The sequence below is a fragment of the Pristiophorus japonicus genome, chromosome 7 (genome assembly GCF_044704955.1).
Source record: "Pristiophorus japonicus isolate sPriJap1 chromosome 7, sPriJap1.hap1, whole genome shotgun sequence".
Taxonomy (NCBI): Eukaryota; Metazoa; Chordata; class Chondrichthyes; family Pristiophoridae; genus Pristiophorus; species Pristiophorus japonicus.
The window spans coordinates 120002281-120016971 of record NC_091983.1 but is presented as its reverse complement, the minus strand read 5'-3'; the positions used below and the strand labels follow the sequence as shown (position 1 = coordinate 120016971).

The window sequence follows — 14691 nt, the reverse complement described above, 5'->3', positions numbered from 1 at the left end:
TTTCCTTTAGAGGATAATGGGTGAAAGATATTAGTCATAAACTGCTTGAGTAGTTATTTGAATCCCCAGATAAGATTACTTTTATTGTAGGCATCCTCACCTACCCATTTGTTTCCTATAATTTTCCTCACTTCTTTTCCATTGCCCTCCTCTTTGAGTGTCAGCTTGTCTCAGTTGGTACCACTCTTGCCTGTGAGACAGAAGGTCGTCACATAATGTTACAGCACAGAAAGAAAGACTGCATTTATATAGTGCCTTTCATGACCACAGGATGTCTCAAAATACTTTGCAGCCAATGAAATACTTTTGGAGTGTAGTCACTATTATAATGTGGGAAAGAGGTTATTTGCCCATCAAGTCTGTGCCAGAGGGAAGAAGGGTAACATGTTGAGGTGAAGGGAGCTATGGCCCCCACCCATCACATGGCCCTCAAAGGAACCCAATATAGTGTTTGTAAAACCATGCACATCAGTCAAGCCAGTGGTGGCTGTGGGGTTCCAAGCTGGGATTGAGTCCTGAGTCCCAAAGAGGAGGCAAGTTATATATTTTTTAATCATTAAGGGACCTGATCAGCAATGCTCGGTAGCTACCTGTTTGAGAAATAATATACATTTTCCTCCCACCACCACTTTTAGTTACTATTCTTCATTTAAGTGACCGGGCCATTTTATTATTAGTATAACTAATCTTAAATACATATTAGGAGACTCCTGCCACAGCACAGCGGACGTCAGTGCCCAATCATAGTGGAAGATCTTCAAAGACTTCATGAATCCTTGCTCACGCACATTGCTTCTTTGTGGGCACTAAGGCACTGGTGCATTGTCACAATCATTTTTAACCATTTTACATTGAAAAAATATCACACTGTTATAATTTATGTCTACTGTAAAGGTGATGCAGTGCGATTTTTTAATACTAGAAAATGTTATCAAAACCTAATATAAAATAAGAGAACCACATTGAAAATGTTAACTCTACAGTGGAAAAAATGTCAGAAAGTATTATGGTAACGGAATATGATTAAATTTCATAAAGATAAAGTGTCAGCAAAGCAGATACGCATTCACTGCAGCATTCATTGGGAACCTTTTATGTAAACATGGTAATTATACATAAATTGCTATACTCGGCCCAGAATGCTCTGTACTGTACACCGTAAACACCTAAAGCACCAACATAAATGTCCTCTAAACTCGAGTCCATTCTGTATTTACTGCAGATTGATGGTTATGAGTTATTTGGTGAAAATAATGTTTTATGATGCTTCTCAGTTATTTCAGGAAATATTAATAATTCCAGTAAATGCAGAGCATAAGATGAGGTTTCAATTATTCATCTTTTCCGCACATTTTATATTCCACTGATATCCGCCAAACACACATGCTCTTCAGCAGAGGTTTGTCTTTGTGCTATCTGTCCCTCAAATAATCTTGTAATTTCTGGCAAATTTGCAATAAAAAATAATCAAAGATGCGCAACTTAGGATCATTTTAATATTGATATTTGCATCATTGCAATTATATCTGAATAAATAAATGAGCTCCCAGAACTGAAATATCCATTCTAAAATTAAGTTAAATTCTCGAGTGGAAAATGCCTCCAGTTGCTCTTGGATTTAAACTACTTTTGGAAGTAATTTTTTACTTTTGTTACTTGCATACCCTAAATCTTGTTTTGAAAATCATTAAATAAAAAGCTCTTTCAAAATGTTGTAAAAGCAAAAGTGTAAGAAATGCACTTGGAGAAGAAAAAATGATTGATTCAATTGAATTACATACCAATCTTTAAAAAAAATGACAAAAGCAACTTGGATTGTCTTTAAGCTTCAAGGGATATACAACCAAGTTTTGTGAGACAATGCTTTTGCTAAATTATAAAAATTTGAGTAAAAATTTATTTTAACTCAAACTGCCCCTGGATCATTTCTCCCTTGTGTATTTGCTTTCTAAAACTTTTATTTTCATTCGCCCACCATCTTTCTGTTGCCTTAAACTAAAATCAACTCTGCCTTGAAATTAAACTGAATAAAATATATATTTTTAATTACCATTCAGCAAATTGATTGATAGATTTTTGTTAGGTAAAGGATATGAAGGGTTACGGAATCAAGGCAGGTGGATGGATTTCAGATACAGATCAGCCATGATTACTTAGGATTACGTGGGATATACAGAACAGAAACAGGCCTTTCGCCCCAACAGGTCCATGCCGGCGTTTATGCTCCACTCGAGCTTCCTCCTATCTTTTCTCATCAAACTCTATCAGCATAACCCTCTATTCCCTTCTCCCTCATATGCAAATCTAGCCTCCCCTTAAATGCATCTATACTATTCCCTTTAACCACTCGCTGTGGTAGCAAGTTCTACATTCTCACCACTCTGTGTAAAGACATTTCTTCTGGATTCTCTCTTTGATTTCTTGGTGACTATCTTATATTGATGGCCTCTACTTTTGCTCTTCCCTACAAGTGGAACCACTCTCTCTGTATCTACTCTATCAAAGCCTTTCATAATTTTAAAGATTAGGTCACCCCTCAGCCTTCCCTTTGCAAGAGAAAAGAGACCCAGCCTGTTCATCCTTTCCTGATAGGTATACTCTCACATTCCTGGTATCATCCTTGTAAATCTTTTTTGCACCTCCTCCAGTGCCTCTATATCCTTTTTATAATATGCCGACCCGAATTGTATGCAGTACTCCAAGTATGGTCTAACAAAGATTTAATACAAATTTAGCATAACTTCACTACTTTTCAATTCTATATCTCTAAAAATAAATCCTAGTGCTTGGTTTGCTTTTTTATTGCCGAATTAACCTGCATCGCTACTTTTAATGATTTGGGTATTTGTATTTCGAGACCCCTTTGCTCCTCTACCCATTTAGATTCTTATTTTCCAAGTAATATGTGACCTCCTTAATTTTCTTACCAAAATGTAATATCTCACATTTATCTGTGTTGAAATTCATTTGGCAATTATATGCCAAGTTTATTAATGTCGTCTTGTAATTTGTTGCAGTCTTTCTGAGTATTGACTATACCCTCCCACCCCCCTAAATGTGGTGTCACCTGCAAATTTAGATATTGTGTTATTCATTCCAAAGTTTAAATCATTCATATAAATTATGAACAACATTGGTCCCAGCACTGATCCTTGTGGGACCCCACTTTCCACCTTCTGCCACTCTGAATAGCTACCCTTAACCCCGACTCTGCTTTCTGTCTTGAAGCCAGCTCACTATCATTCTGTTACTTGTCCCCTGACTCTGCATTCTCTGACCTTATTCATTAGTCTATTATGTGGCACCTTATCAAAGGCCTTTTGTAAATCTAGATACATTACATCTACTGCATTGCCCTTATCTACTCTCTCTGTACCTCTTCAAAAAATTCAATGAGGTTAGTCAAGCAAGACTATCCTTTTTGAAATCCATGCTGATTATTTATTAATATATTTTTGTTTCTAGATGTTCTTCTACTTTCTCCTTTAGTAGGGATTCCATTATTTTTCCTACCACCAATGTTAAATTGACTGGTTAAAATCCCTGGTTAAACATGTTCTAACACCCTTCTTTAAATATAGGTATTACATTAGCTATCTGCCAGTTCTCTGGCACTACACCTTTTTCTAACAAATTATTAAATATGTGTAATAGCGCCTCTGCTATCTCTTCTCTAGATATTTTAAAATGCATGGATATAATCCATCTGGGGTATTATCCTCTTTGAATTTAATTTGTTTATTTAATATTTCTCCTCTTTATTTTAAATGCAGCTATATCATTTCTAATCTCAACTTCCCATGTCACATCCACTTGATCTGTCTCCCTGGTAAATACTGAGTCAAAATAATAATTTAATATTTCTGTCATTTCGCTATTACTGCCTGTGATTTTATCCTAGCATCCCTCAGTGGCCTTATTACCATCCTGACTTTCCCTTTTTTATTTATGTGCCTGTAGAATATTTTATTATTTTGTTTTATGTTCCTTGATAAGTTAATTTCATAGTTCCTCTTTGCCTTCCTAATTGTTTTTTTGACTTTTCTCCTAATCGCTTTGTATTCTCCCTTGTCATGCTCTCCCCTGCTGTCCATGTACTTAGAGTATGCCTCTTTCCTTTTCCCCCCAAATGTCTTTATTCCTCCATGATATCTCATTAGTGTTTAGCTTGTTCTTGTTTTAAATGGAATATTTTTTTCCTGGACTCTGTTGAACACCATTTTAAATGTTTCCCATTGCTGATCTATATCACTGTTTGCCAATATTATCCATTTTATTTTCCCAAGCTCCATTCTCAGCCCCTCAATCATTTTTTCTCCAATCCATTATCCTGGTCTGTATCATACTGATGTCCTTCTCAATTATTGTCTTAAAACATATATTATGGTCACTATTGCTAGATGTTCCCCTACTTTTAGTTCTCTTATTTCTCTATTTAATTCCCCATTATGAGATCCAGTAGTGAATCCTCCCTTGTCAGGCTTCTTACATATTGGGTTAGAAGGAATCATGTACACATTGTAGAAACTCCATTCCCTTATCCTCTCTACTTACCTCTTCTGGCCAATTAATTTCAGCGTAGTTGATATCCTCCATGATTCTTTTTTTTAATCATTTGCCTAATTTGTTTGCATATTTTGTTTTCCCAAGTTCTATTCTCAGTCCCTCAAAATCATTTTTTCTCCCATTTATTACCCTGGTCTGCATCATAATTATCTCCTTTTCAATTATTATCTTAAAGCATAATATATTATGGTCGCTATTGCCTAGATGTTCCCCTACTTTTAGTACCTCCACCTCCCTTCCACTATTAGGTGGTCTGTAGATTACCCCTCTGTGTGATTGATCCTTTATTATCCCTTATCTCTATCCACATGGATTCTATTTCTGTCTTACTGATAGCTGTGTCACTTTTTTTCTACTGCATTATGTTATCTCTTATACAGCTACTGCACCTCCCCATTTATCCCTCTCTATCTTTTCTAAATATATCGTACCCTGCAATATTTAATTCTCAGTCTTGATTTTTCTGTAGCCATGTCTCAGTAATCCTTATTATATCTGGTTCCTCCCAACATATTATTGCCTCCAGTTCCTTTGTTTTATTATGGACATTGTGTGTATTGCTGTATAGACTGTTTAACTCATTTTAATGGCAGTTTATTTCACTTTATTTTTAACCATCTTTTACATTCCTGTTCTATAACTCTATTTATTTCCTGGCAAAATATTTCCTCCCTTACTTTAGTCTGTCCTATGCTCTCCTTTCCTGTTTTGTTTATATTTAGGCTCACATTTTGTGCAGGTGAACAGTCTCTCTTGAGTGTGAACTCATTGGTGTGTCAGCAGGTTGGATGACTGAGTGAATCCCTTCCCACACTCCGAGCAGGTGAATGGCCTCTCCCCGGTGTGACTGCACCGATGAGTTTCCAGGTGGGACGGGAAACTGAATCCCTTCCCACAGTCCCCACATTTCCACGGTTTCTCCATGGTGTGGGTGTCCTTGTGTCTCTCCTGCTCAAAATGTGGGAAGAGATTCACTCATTCATCTGACCTGCTGTCACACCAGCAAGTTCACACCAGGGAGATGCTGTTCACCTGCTCCAAGTGTGGAAAGGGATTCACTCATTCATCCAACCTGTTAACACACCAGCGAGTTCACACTGGGGAGAGACCGTTCACCTGCTCAGTGTGTGGGAAGGGATTCACACCCTCCTGAGACACCAGTGAGTTCACAAGTGACTGCAGGATTTGGATTCTGCTGTTATTCACATCCTTTTGTTTCTGCTGATGTTAATACGCTTCAACTAGGCTGGAGTTTAATAATTTGATATTTCAATTAACAGTGTCGATATTTGATGTATCCAAGATAAGAGGAGACTAATTGATGTCCTGTTTCTGACTGCTCCATTTTTGATCGGGGCGGAGGAACAGTGAGAGAGCAGGGCCCAGGAGCAGCACGGGCCAGCCCACACTGCGATCTATGGATAGTAGGAGCATGCGTGCGCACTAGGTCTGTGCAGCAGAGCTTGGTCTCCAGTCATCTTGGTTTACTCTTGCCACTAGATCAAGACCTAGCTCTGTCAAGCCCGTGTGGTGGCTGGTGTGCAACGGCCACCCCACGTTAAAAGAATCAATGCACAGGCATCTTCTACCCTTCAGTATGTAGTTCGGGACCTAGAATGTCAGGTCCCTCATTGAAACACCTGTGAACTCATCCCTTTTTGGTGTGGAAGCAGGTCATCCTCGATACGGGGGACTGCCTAATACTAATACTATACTACTATATTTAGGCTGGTTTCATTTCTTGTAAATGCCTTGTTACGAATGCTTCGTGCATTCAGATAAGGAGCCCTTAGCTTTAACTTTTTACCATTATTACCTACTTTCATCTTATTTGCTGATGCACTTTTACCGTTAAATTCTGCGTCCCTTCCTGTTACACTGCTAGTCTTTACCCAAATCGCTACACTGCACTATTGCCTTGACTTTTCTCTTTAGATTTCTAAATTTCACCTGACCCTTCCCCCTGCCCCATTTTTAGTTTAAAGCCCTAATTGAATACCAGAACCAAATCGGGGAGCTCAATGGGCTCCTCCTCTTCCAGTCAATATTTGCTTGAGTTCCAAGTACTGCACGACCGATACTAACCGGAGGCGGCTCTGTTGTGCGCGAGTCCTCCGAGCGGAGGCGGCGCTGTTGTGCCCGTTGAATGCGAGTCCTCCGAGCGGAGGCGGCGCTGTTGTGCCCGTTGAGTGCGAGTCCAAGGTGCTGAAGCGTTAGCAGAGCGCTGTGTGTTGTGAAGCTCCAGTGGAGCGGGCGGCCGAGGTGGAGGGGGAATCGGACCCGTCCTTCGGAGAGGGAGGCTGATGGAGCCCGCAGAGCGAGGTAAGGCCTGGGACTGGACCGGACACCTCCCGGGGGCTGCGCTGGCTGTAACCGCGGTTCCCCTCGGTGCGCAGTAAAGTTCCCCGAGCTTCAATAAACAGTTAAAATGTCCGGGGCTCCGGGCCGGGTTGGGCCACCGGGTGGCTCCTGCTCCCAGGGCCGGGGCAGGAGGCGAGTGTGTACTCGGGGTACCCGAGCCCCCCGCTGATTCTGCCCAAAATCCGGATCACTGACCCATGTAGGTATGTATCAGAGTGAGGAAGGGAAAACTCCAGGCTAAAACACATTATTGGGAAATAATCCGGTAATTTCTCCCAACTGTTTTTTTCCATCCCCAAATCTTTTGTTGCGCCAAGAATGATTTCACCTTTTCTGGCGAGCTCTCCACCCCCCGCTCGGATGGTGCACTCTGCTCGTTGGTAATGTCATTCCACCGTCTAAAAAAAGTTGCCCCTGCACCTGAAGGTGGTGTCTCAGCAGTGATACCGAACATGCTGGAATGAATGCTATTTGCACTGGCGTCACTACCCAATTTAAAGTCAATGTGCTTTAATTTGGCATTGTTTGTATTCATTGGAACGACTGAATATCCTGTGCAGTATTACCAGCAACATTAAAATGAAATTGAGTATTGTACTAGGACTGTTTGTTGCACTGGAGTTCTGTAGTTGCAATTCTAGTACACCTGTATGTAGTTTCTCCCTCCCCCAGCATTATGTGGTAGGACAGAGATGACTACTGAATCTACTGCTTCACTGCTGAGGTTATGATTGGAAGAATGGAAAAAGTTGTACTGAGTGTACTAGCACAAAAGTTTTCAATAATTTAATTTTGGGGAGATAGATCATTAGACTTAAATTTAAAACAAACATCTCAAGTTTATCCAAAAGCAAAATACTGTGGACGCTGGAATCGGGAATAAAAACAGAAAATGCTGGAAATCGCAGCAGGTCAGGCAGCATCTGTGGAGGGGAAGCAGAGTTAATGTTTCGGGTCAATGACCCTTTGTCAGGACTCAAGGTTATCCTCTTCCTCCACTCTAAAGGCACCTGAAAAGAAAGAGTTAAACTTGATGTTCAAAAGAAAGAACTTGTATTTATAGAGAGTGTCTCGCATCCCAAAGCGTTTCACAGCCAATTAATTACTTTTAAAGTTTATCACTTTTTTTGTAAGGAAAAAGTATCTAAATGTGCCAGGTATAAATCATGGCATTTTTGAGGTTTGATTTTCTCCAATTTCTTAAGACTCACTAAGCAAAATGCCTAGGAATGTATGCTTTCAACGGAGTGTGAAATTTGGCACTTTGAGAAAAACAAATTCTGCTCTTAGGATGAGGGATATCAGTACTGGGCAATAGGATATGTTTTCCACTTGTCACAAGGGTGTCCTTGTAAAGTTTCTGCTGCCCACCTTTGGCTCATTTGCCATGAAGGATCTCCGTATAGAGCAATTGCTTAGGGAGTCTCGTGTCTGGTATACGAACTAAGTGGCCTGCCCAGCGAAGCTGATCGAGTGTGGTTAGTGCTTCACTGCTGGGGATGTTAGACTGGGCGAGGACACTGATGTTGGTGCGTCTGTCCTCCCAGAGGATTTGCAGGATCTTGCGGAGACATCGTTGGTGATGTATCTCCAGCGACTTGATCGCCTAATCCGATCCATCATCAATATTAACATAGCCCCAAAGCAGAGGGGACAGCAGAAGCAGTGCCGCAAAAAAATTAATGCACTCAAAGACCCAGCTAAGGGAGCCCTATACAGCCAGCACCTCACAGCCAATCTGGCGTGCCTTGCTGACCCTGAGATGCTCAATGCTCACAGTGCTTGGTCTGCCCTCCAGGCCTCCATAACCAGTGCCTGTGAAAAGACACTTGGTTACTGAACCAGAAAACACCAGGACTGGTTTGATGAAAACGATCAGGAGAATCAAGAACGAATGGATCATAAGCGCAGAGCATTTTTGAGCCTCAAGCAACAACCAAACTCGGGAGCTACAAAGCAATGTTACAGACGGCTCAAGGATGACGTCCAACAAAAAACCCGAGAGCTAAAGAACAAGTGGTGGATGGAGAAAGCGCAGGTGATACAACAACTAGTTGACAGCCACGACATACGAGGATTCTTTACTGCAGTTAAGGCCACCTATGGTCCAAACTCCCAAGGCCCCACCCGACTCCTGGCAAAGAACAGGGAAACACTCATCAAGGACATTGAGGCTGTCAGGGCCCACTGGAAGGATCACTTTGAAGATCTCCTCAATCGAGACTCTGCCTTTGACTTGAGTGTTCTCAACTCCATCCCGCAGCATGCGACCCGCCACCACCTCAGTGAAACCCCAATGCTGCACGAGGTAGGCAAAGCCATAAAACAGCGCAAGAATAACAAGGCTACGGGTGCGGATGGAATTCCTGCTGAGGCGCTAAAATATGGCGGGAAGATGCTGTTGGCGCGGAAAGATGACCTCATCTCTCTCATTTGGAGGGAGGAGAGCATGCCGGGAGATCTCGGAGATTTAGTGATCGTTTAAAAAGGGGAACAAATCCGACTGCGGCAACTATAGGGGAATCTCCCCGCTATCAACCACTGGGAAGGTTGTCGCTAGAGTTCTCCACTTTATATAACCCAGTGTAAGAACTGAGCATTCCCCAAAGTGGCTGGGAATCAGAGTAGTTCAGATCAGACTCTAGGTCAAACTTTTGCTCTGCCTCAACTATATATACCTTAACTCTAACCTCAGAAAAAAAAACTGTCGCATTTCAAATGCAGCTGCTACTGTATCCAAACATGTCTGCAAATCACTTCTTGTATATGTTATAGTGCAATTGCTTACTTAAATCTAGCAGGACGATTATATGGCAAATTAACATCCCAGAAGTTTGTGGCTCAATCACAAGTCTCTGGCTCCTGGTTGTCTGCTAGTATGTTTAAAAACATGTTTAATAACTGGTCTAAATATAGTAATCGCAAGAAAAGGACTGGTTCTTGTATTTTTCTTGAGACTGTCTGGAGAATGCTTCTTAAAAAAATTTAAAACAGTTTTTTTATTTTAATGTTTACATTAATTTCTGTTTTCCTTTGCTACTTATCTGTTCTTTCTGTTTCAGTTCTCGCAGAGCTTGGCAGGGCCAGTATTTTACAAGGCTCTTGTAGACAGTTAAAACACAACACAGTATACAGTAAATATGTGCTTTCCTGTGCCTCATACAAATACATGGAAACGTCTTATAAAAGTGCACAAGAAGCTCCTGGCATGCGTATATTTCTTTGTTCAGTGGACTATTTAACCTCCCACTAGCTGGTTCAGCTGCTCAGTTTTAATTTTGAATTTATATTTGTGTTTCTTACATTTGGTTATAAATGATTTAACATGTCTGAGCAGGAATGAATGACTGGCAGATTGTTAACTTCAGTTTGGTTTGACTTTTAACAGCTGAGGCAAGGAAATGATTGGCATATTATTATATAGTGTATACAGCGTAGAAACAGGCCATTTAGCCCAACAGATTCATGCTGGTGTTCATGCTCCACGTGAGCCTCCTCCTACCCCGTTCATCTAACCCCATCAGCATATCCTTCGATTCCTTTCTCCCTCATGTTTATCTAGCTTCCCCTTAAATTCATCTATGCTAGCTGCCTCAACCAGTCCCTGTGGTAGCAAGTTCCACATTCTAACCACTCTGGGTAAAGAAGTTTCTTCTGAATTCCCTATTGGATTTAATAGTGACTATTTTATATTTATGGCCCCCAGTTCTGGTCACCCCCACAAGTATCTTCTCTACATCTACACTATCAAACTCTTTTATAATTTTAAAAAGACCTCTATCAGGTCACCTTGCAATCTTCTTTTTTCTTGAGAAAAGCCCCAGCCTGTGCAATCTTTCCTGACGGGTATAATCTCTCAGTTCGGGTATCAATCTAGTAAATATTTTTTGCATCCTCTCCAGTGCCTCTATTATTTTTGGTATGTGTGTCCCGGGCTCGGGGCCCTGCTGTGTGCCCCGGGGTGGTGGCAGGCCAGGCCCAGTTTCTCGCTGTGTTTCCCAGGTGGTGCAGGGCTCGGTCCCCGGGGGGGGGGGGGGGAGGGTGCTCCTCCTCACAGCGTGGAGCCTCGCTAGACGCCTCGGGTTGCAGGGGTTGCAGGAGTCACAGGTCGGTGCTAGGTCCCTTTGGCCCGGGGTAGAAGCGGGCCGGCGCAGGGTCCCTTCGGCCCGGGATAGAAGCCAAGGAAAATGGACTACAAGCCAAGGAGAGTGAGGGTAGCAACCCCGACCGGCTCGGTGTCGTTCGCTTCCAAAAAACCCACAAAGCCGTCTTCGACCTGGTGTGCTCGCCCAACGGATCTGTCTGGGCCCTGCGCCGGCCCGCTTCTGTCCCGGGCCGAAGGGACACCTGCACCGGCCTGTTTCTACCTCGGCCCAGAGGGACCCCTGCACCGTAAACTTTTAATCGACTTTTAATTTTTTTAAAAAAAAACTTTTAATCAATCTTAAACTTTTAAACAGTTGGGGAAACTTTTATAACCTATTATTGATCTACATCTTAGACTTTTTAACAACTCTTAGAAACTTTTTAAACAAATTGGAAATTTTTATCAACTTTTAACTCTTAAAATAACTTTGGAAGTGACCTTCCTAATGCCTGCCCCCAACCAAGCCTCGGGCCCTCTACCATCAATGGCGCTACTCGGCGCCGAACTTGCGGCCAACACTTCGCCGCAGGCAACTAGGCTTATGCAGCTGTGCTTGGTCTCCAGTTGTCTTGGACCCCCTTGCCACTGGACCAAGACCTTGCTCGGCTAAGCCCGTGTGGTTGCCGGTGTGCAGCGGCCACCCCACGTTAAAAGAACACACGCACAGGCATCTTCCACTTCGCTAATATGAAGTTCAGGACCTGGAACGTCAGGACCCTCATGGATAATTCCAACAGCAACAGGCCGGAACGCCGCACCGCCATAGTTGCCCGGGAACTCAGACATTTTGACATTTGACATCGCCGTCCTAAGCGAGACCTGGCGGGCAGGGGAAGACCAGTTGAAGGAACATGGTGGAGGTTATATCTTTTTCTGGAAAGGAAAACCAGAGGAAGAACGCCGATTCATGGAGTCGGCTTTGCCGTCAAGAATGAGCTGGTAGACCGCCTCAAAGACTCCCTCTGTGGGGTTAATGAACGCCTCATGACTCTTCTTCTTACCCTATCCCGGAACCAATGCGTCACAGTCATCAGTGCATACGTCCCTACACTCGATGCAACGGATGAGGCTAAAGAGAGTTTTTATTCCAACCTCGAGACATCCTTATCCCGCATCCCCACGGGCGACAAATTGATTCTCCTGGGTGACTTTAATGCCAGCATCGCCAAAGACACAGCCCTCTGGGGAGGCGTGATTGGCAGAGAGGGGGTAAGGAAAGCCAACTCCAGTGGTACTCTACTCCTGACAAAATGTCTAGAACATGAACTCCTCATCATCAACAACCTGTTCCGCCAGAGGGACAAATACAATGCACCGTGGCAATACCCTCGCTCCAAACACTGGCACCTGCTTGACTATGTCATCGTCCGAGCTAGGGATCGCAAGGATGTGTGCATGACAGGAGCTGATGACTGCTGGACGGACCACCGCTTAATCCGATCCATCATCAACATTAACATTGTCCCAAAGCAGAGGGGACAGCAGAAGCAGTGCTGCAAAAAAGTTAATGTGGGGGCACTTAAAGACCCAGCTAAGAGAACCCTATACAGCCACTCTGGCGTGCCTTGATGAATCTGAGATGCTCAATGCCCACAGCGCTTGGTCTGCCCTCCAGGCCTCTATAACCACTGTCTGTGAAGAGACACTTGGTCACTCAACCAGAAAACATCAGGACTGGTTTGATGAAAATGATCAGGAGATCGAAGAACTAATAGATTGCAAATGCAAAGCGTTTCTGAGCCTCAAGCAACAACCAAACTCGGGAGCTGCAAAACAACATTACAGACGGCTCAAGGCTCAGGTCCAACAAAAAACCAGGGACCTAAAGAACAGGTGGTGGATGGAGAAAGCACAGGAGCTACAACAACTGGCCGACAGCCACGATATGCGAGGATTCTTCATTGCAGTCAAGGCCACCTACGGTCCAAGGCCCCACCCCACTCCTGGCCAAGTACGGGGAAACTCTCATCAAGGACATTGAGGCTATCGGCCCGATGGAAGGAGCACTCTCCTCAATCGAGACTCTGCCTTTGACATGAGTGTTCTCGACTCCGTCCCGCAGCACGCGACCCGCCACCAACTCAGTGAAACTCAAACGTTGCACAAGGTAGGCAAAGCCATAAAACAGCGCAAGAATAACAAGGCTACGGGTGTGGATGGAATCCCTGCTGAGGCGCTAAAGTATGGCAGAGAGGCGCTGTTGGCGCGGATACATGACCTCATCTCTCTCATCTGGAGGGAGGAGAGCATGCCGGGAGATCTCAGCGATGCAGTGATTGTGACCATTTTTTTTTTAAAAGGGGGACAAGTCCGACTGGCGACCACAGGGGAATCTCACTGCTATCAGCCGCTGGGAAAGTTGTCGCTAGAGTTCTCATCAACCGTCTTCTCCATGTGGCCGAGGAGCTCCTCCCAGAATCACAGTGCGGATTTTGTCCCCTACGGGGCACAACGGACATGATCTTTGCAGCACGACAGCTGTATGAAAAATGCAGAGAGCAGCACCAACCCTTATATATAGCCTTTTTCGATCTTACAAAGGCCTTTGACACTCAACCGTGAGGGTCTGTGGAGCGTCTTCCTCCGTTTCAGATGCCCCCAAAGGTTTGTCAACATCCTTCGCCTGCTTGATGATTGGAGGGCAGTGCTGTGCGGCGGGGACAGGCTGGTGGAGGATCTTTGTCTTATGGATGTTAAGCGTAAGGCCCATGTAGGCTGTGACCCTTACCAACAGATCCATTACAGACCTAATTCATGTCCGGACCGGGGTCAAACAGGGCTGCGTCATCGCTCCAACCCTCTTCTCAATCTTCTTCGCCGCCATGCTCCACCTCACAATCAACAAGCTCCCCGCTGGAGTGGAAGTAAACTACAGAACCAGTGGAAAGCTGTTTAACCTATGCCGCCTCCAGGCCAGGTCCAAGATCACCCCAACCTCTGCCGTTGAGCTACAGTACGCGGACGATGCCTGCGTCTGCGCACATTCTGAGGCTGAACTCCAGGATATAGTCAATGTATTCACCTGAGGCATATGAAAGCATGGGCCTTACGCTTAACATCCGTAAGACAAAGATCCTCCACCAGCCTGGCCCCGCCGCACAGCACTGCCCCCCAGTCATCAAGATTCACGACGCGGCCCTCAACAGCGTGGACCATTTCCCATATCTCGGGAGCCTCTTATCAACAAAGGCAGACATTGATGCCGAGATTCAACATCGCCGCCAGTGGAACCTTCGGCCGTCTGAAGAAAAGAGTGTTTGAAGACCAGGCCCTCAAATCTACCACCAAGCTCATGGTCTACAGGGTTGTAGTGTTACCCGCCCTCCTGTATGGATCTGAGGCATGGACGATGTATAGAAAGCATAGTTCGCATGCCAGATTCGAGTCTCCCTAACGGAGCTCCTTCATGGTAAATGAGCCAAAGGTGTGCAGTGGAAATGTTACAAGGAGACCCTCAAAGCCTCCCTGGTAAAGTGCAACATCACTGACAGATGGAAGACCCTGGCCGAAGACCGCCCGAGGTGGAGAAAGTGTATCCGGGAGGGCGCTGAGCTCTTAGAATCTCAACGCAAAGAGCATGAACATGTCAAGCGCAGGCAGCGGAAGGAGCGCGCGGC

At 44.0% G+C, this 14691-nt stretch overlaps 1 protein-coding gene across 4 annotated transcripts in view; it reads left to right on the top strand.

The window, feature by feature from the left end:
• The first annotated feature begins 6755 nt into the window (after positions 1 to 6755).
• Positions 6756 to 14691, top strand: part of tpd52l1 (tpd52 like 1) — a 74973-nt gene continuing 67037 nt past the window's right edge. For all 4 annotated transcript variants that reach the window (XM_070885293.1, XM_070885294.1, XM_070885295.1 and 1 more), the window contains exon 1: positions 6756 to 6888. In XM_070885293.1, coding sequence (XP_070741394.1) covers positions 6870 to 6888 — 19 coding nt within the window. In that variant the 5' untranslated portion in view covers positions 6756 to 6869. The remainder of the gene's footprint in view (positions 6889 to 14691) is intronic.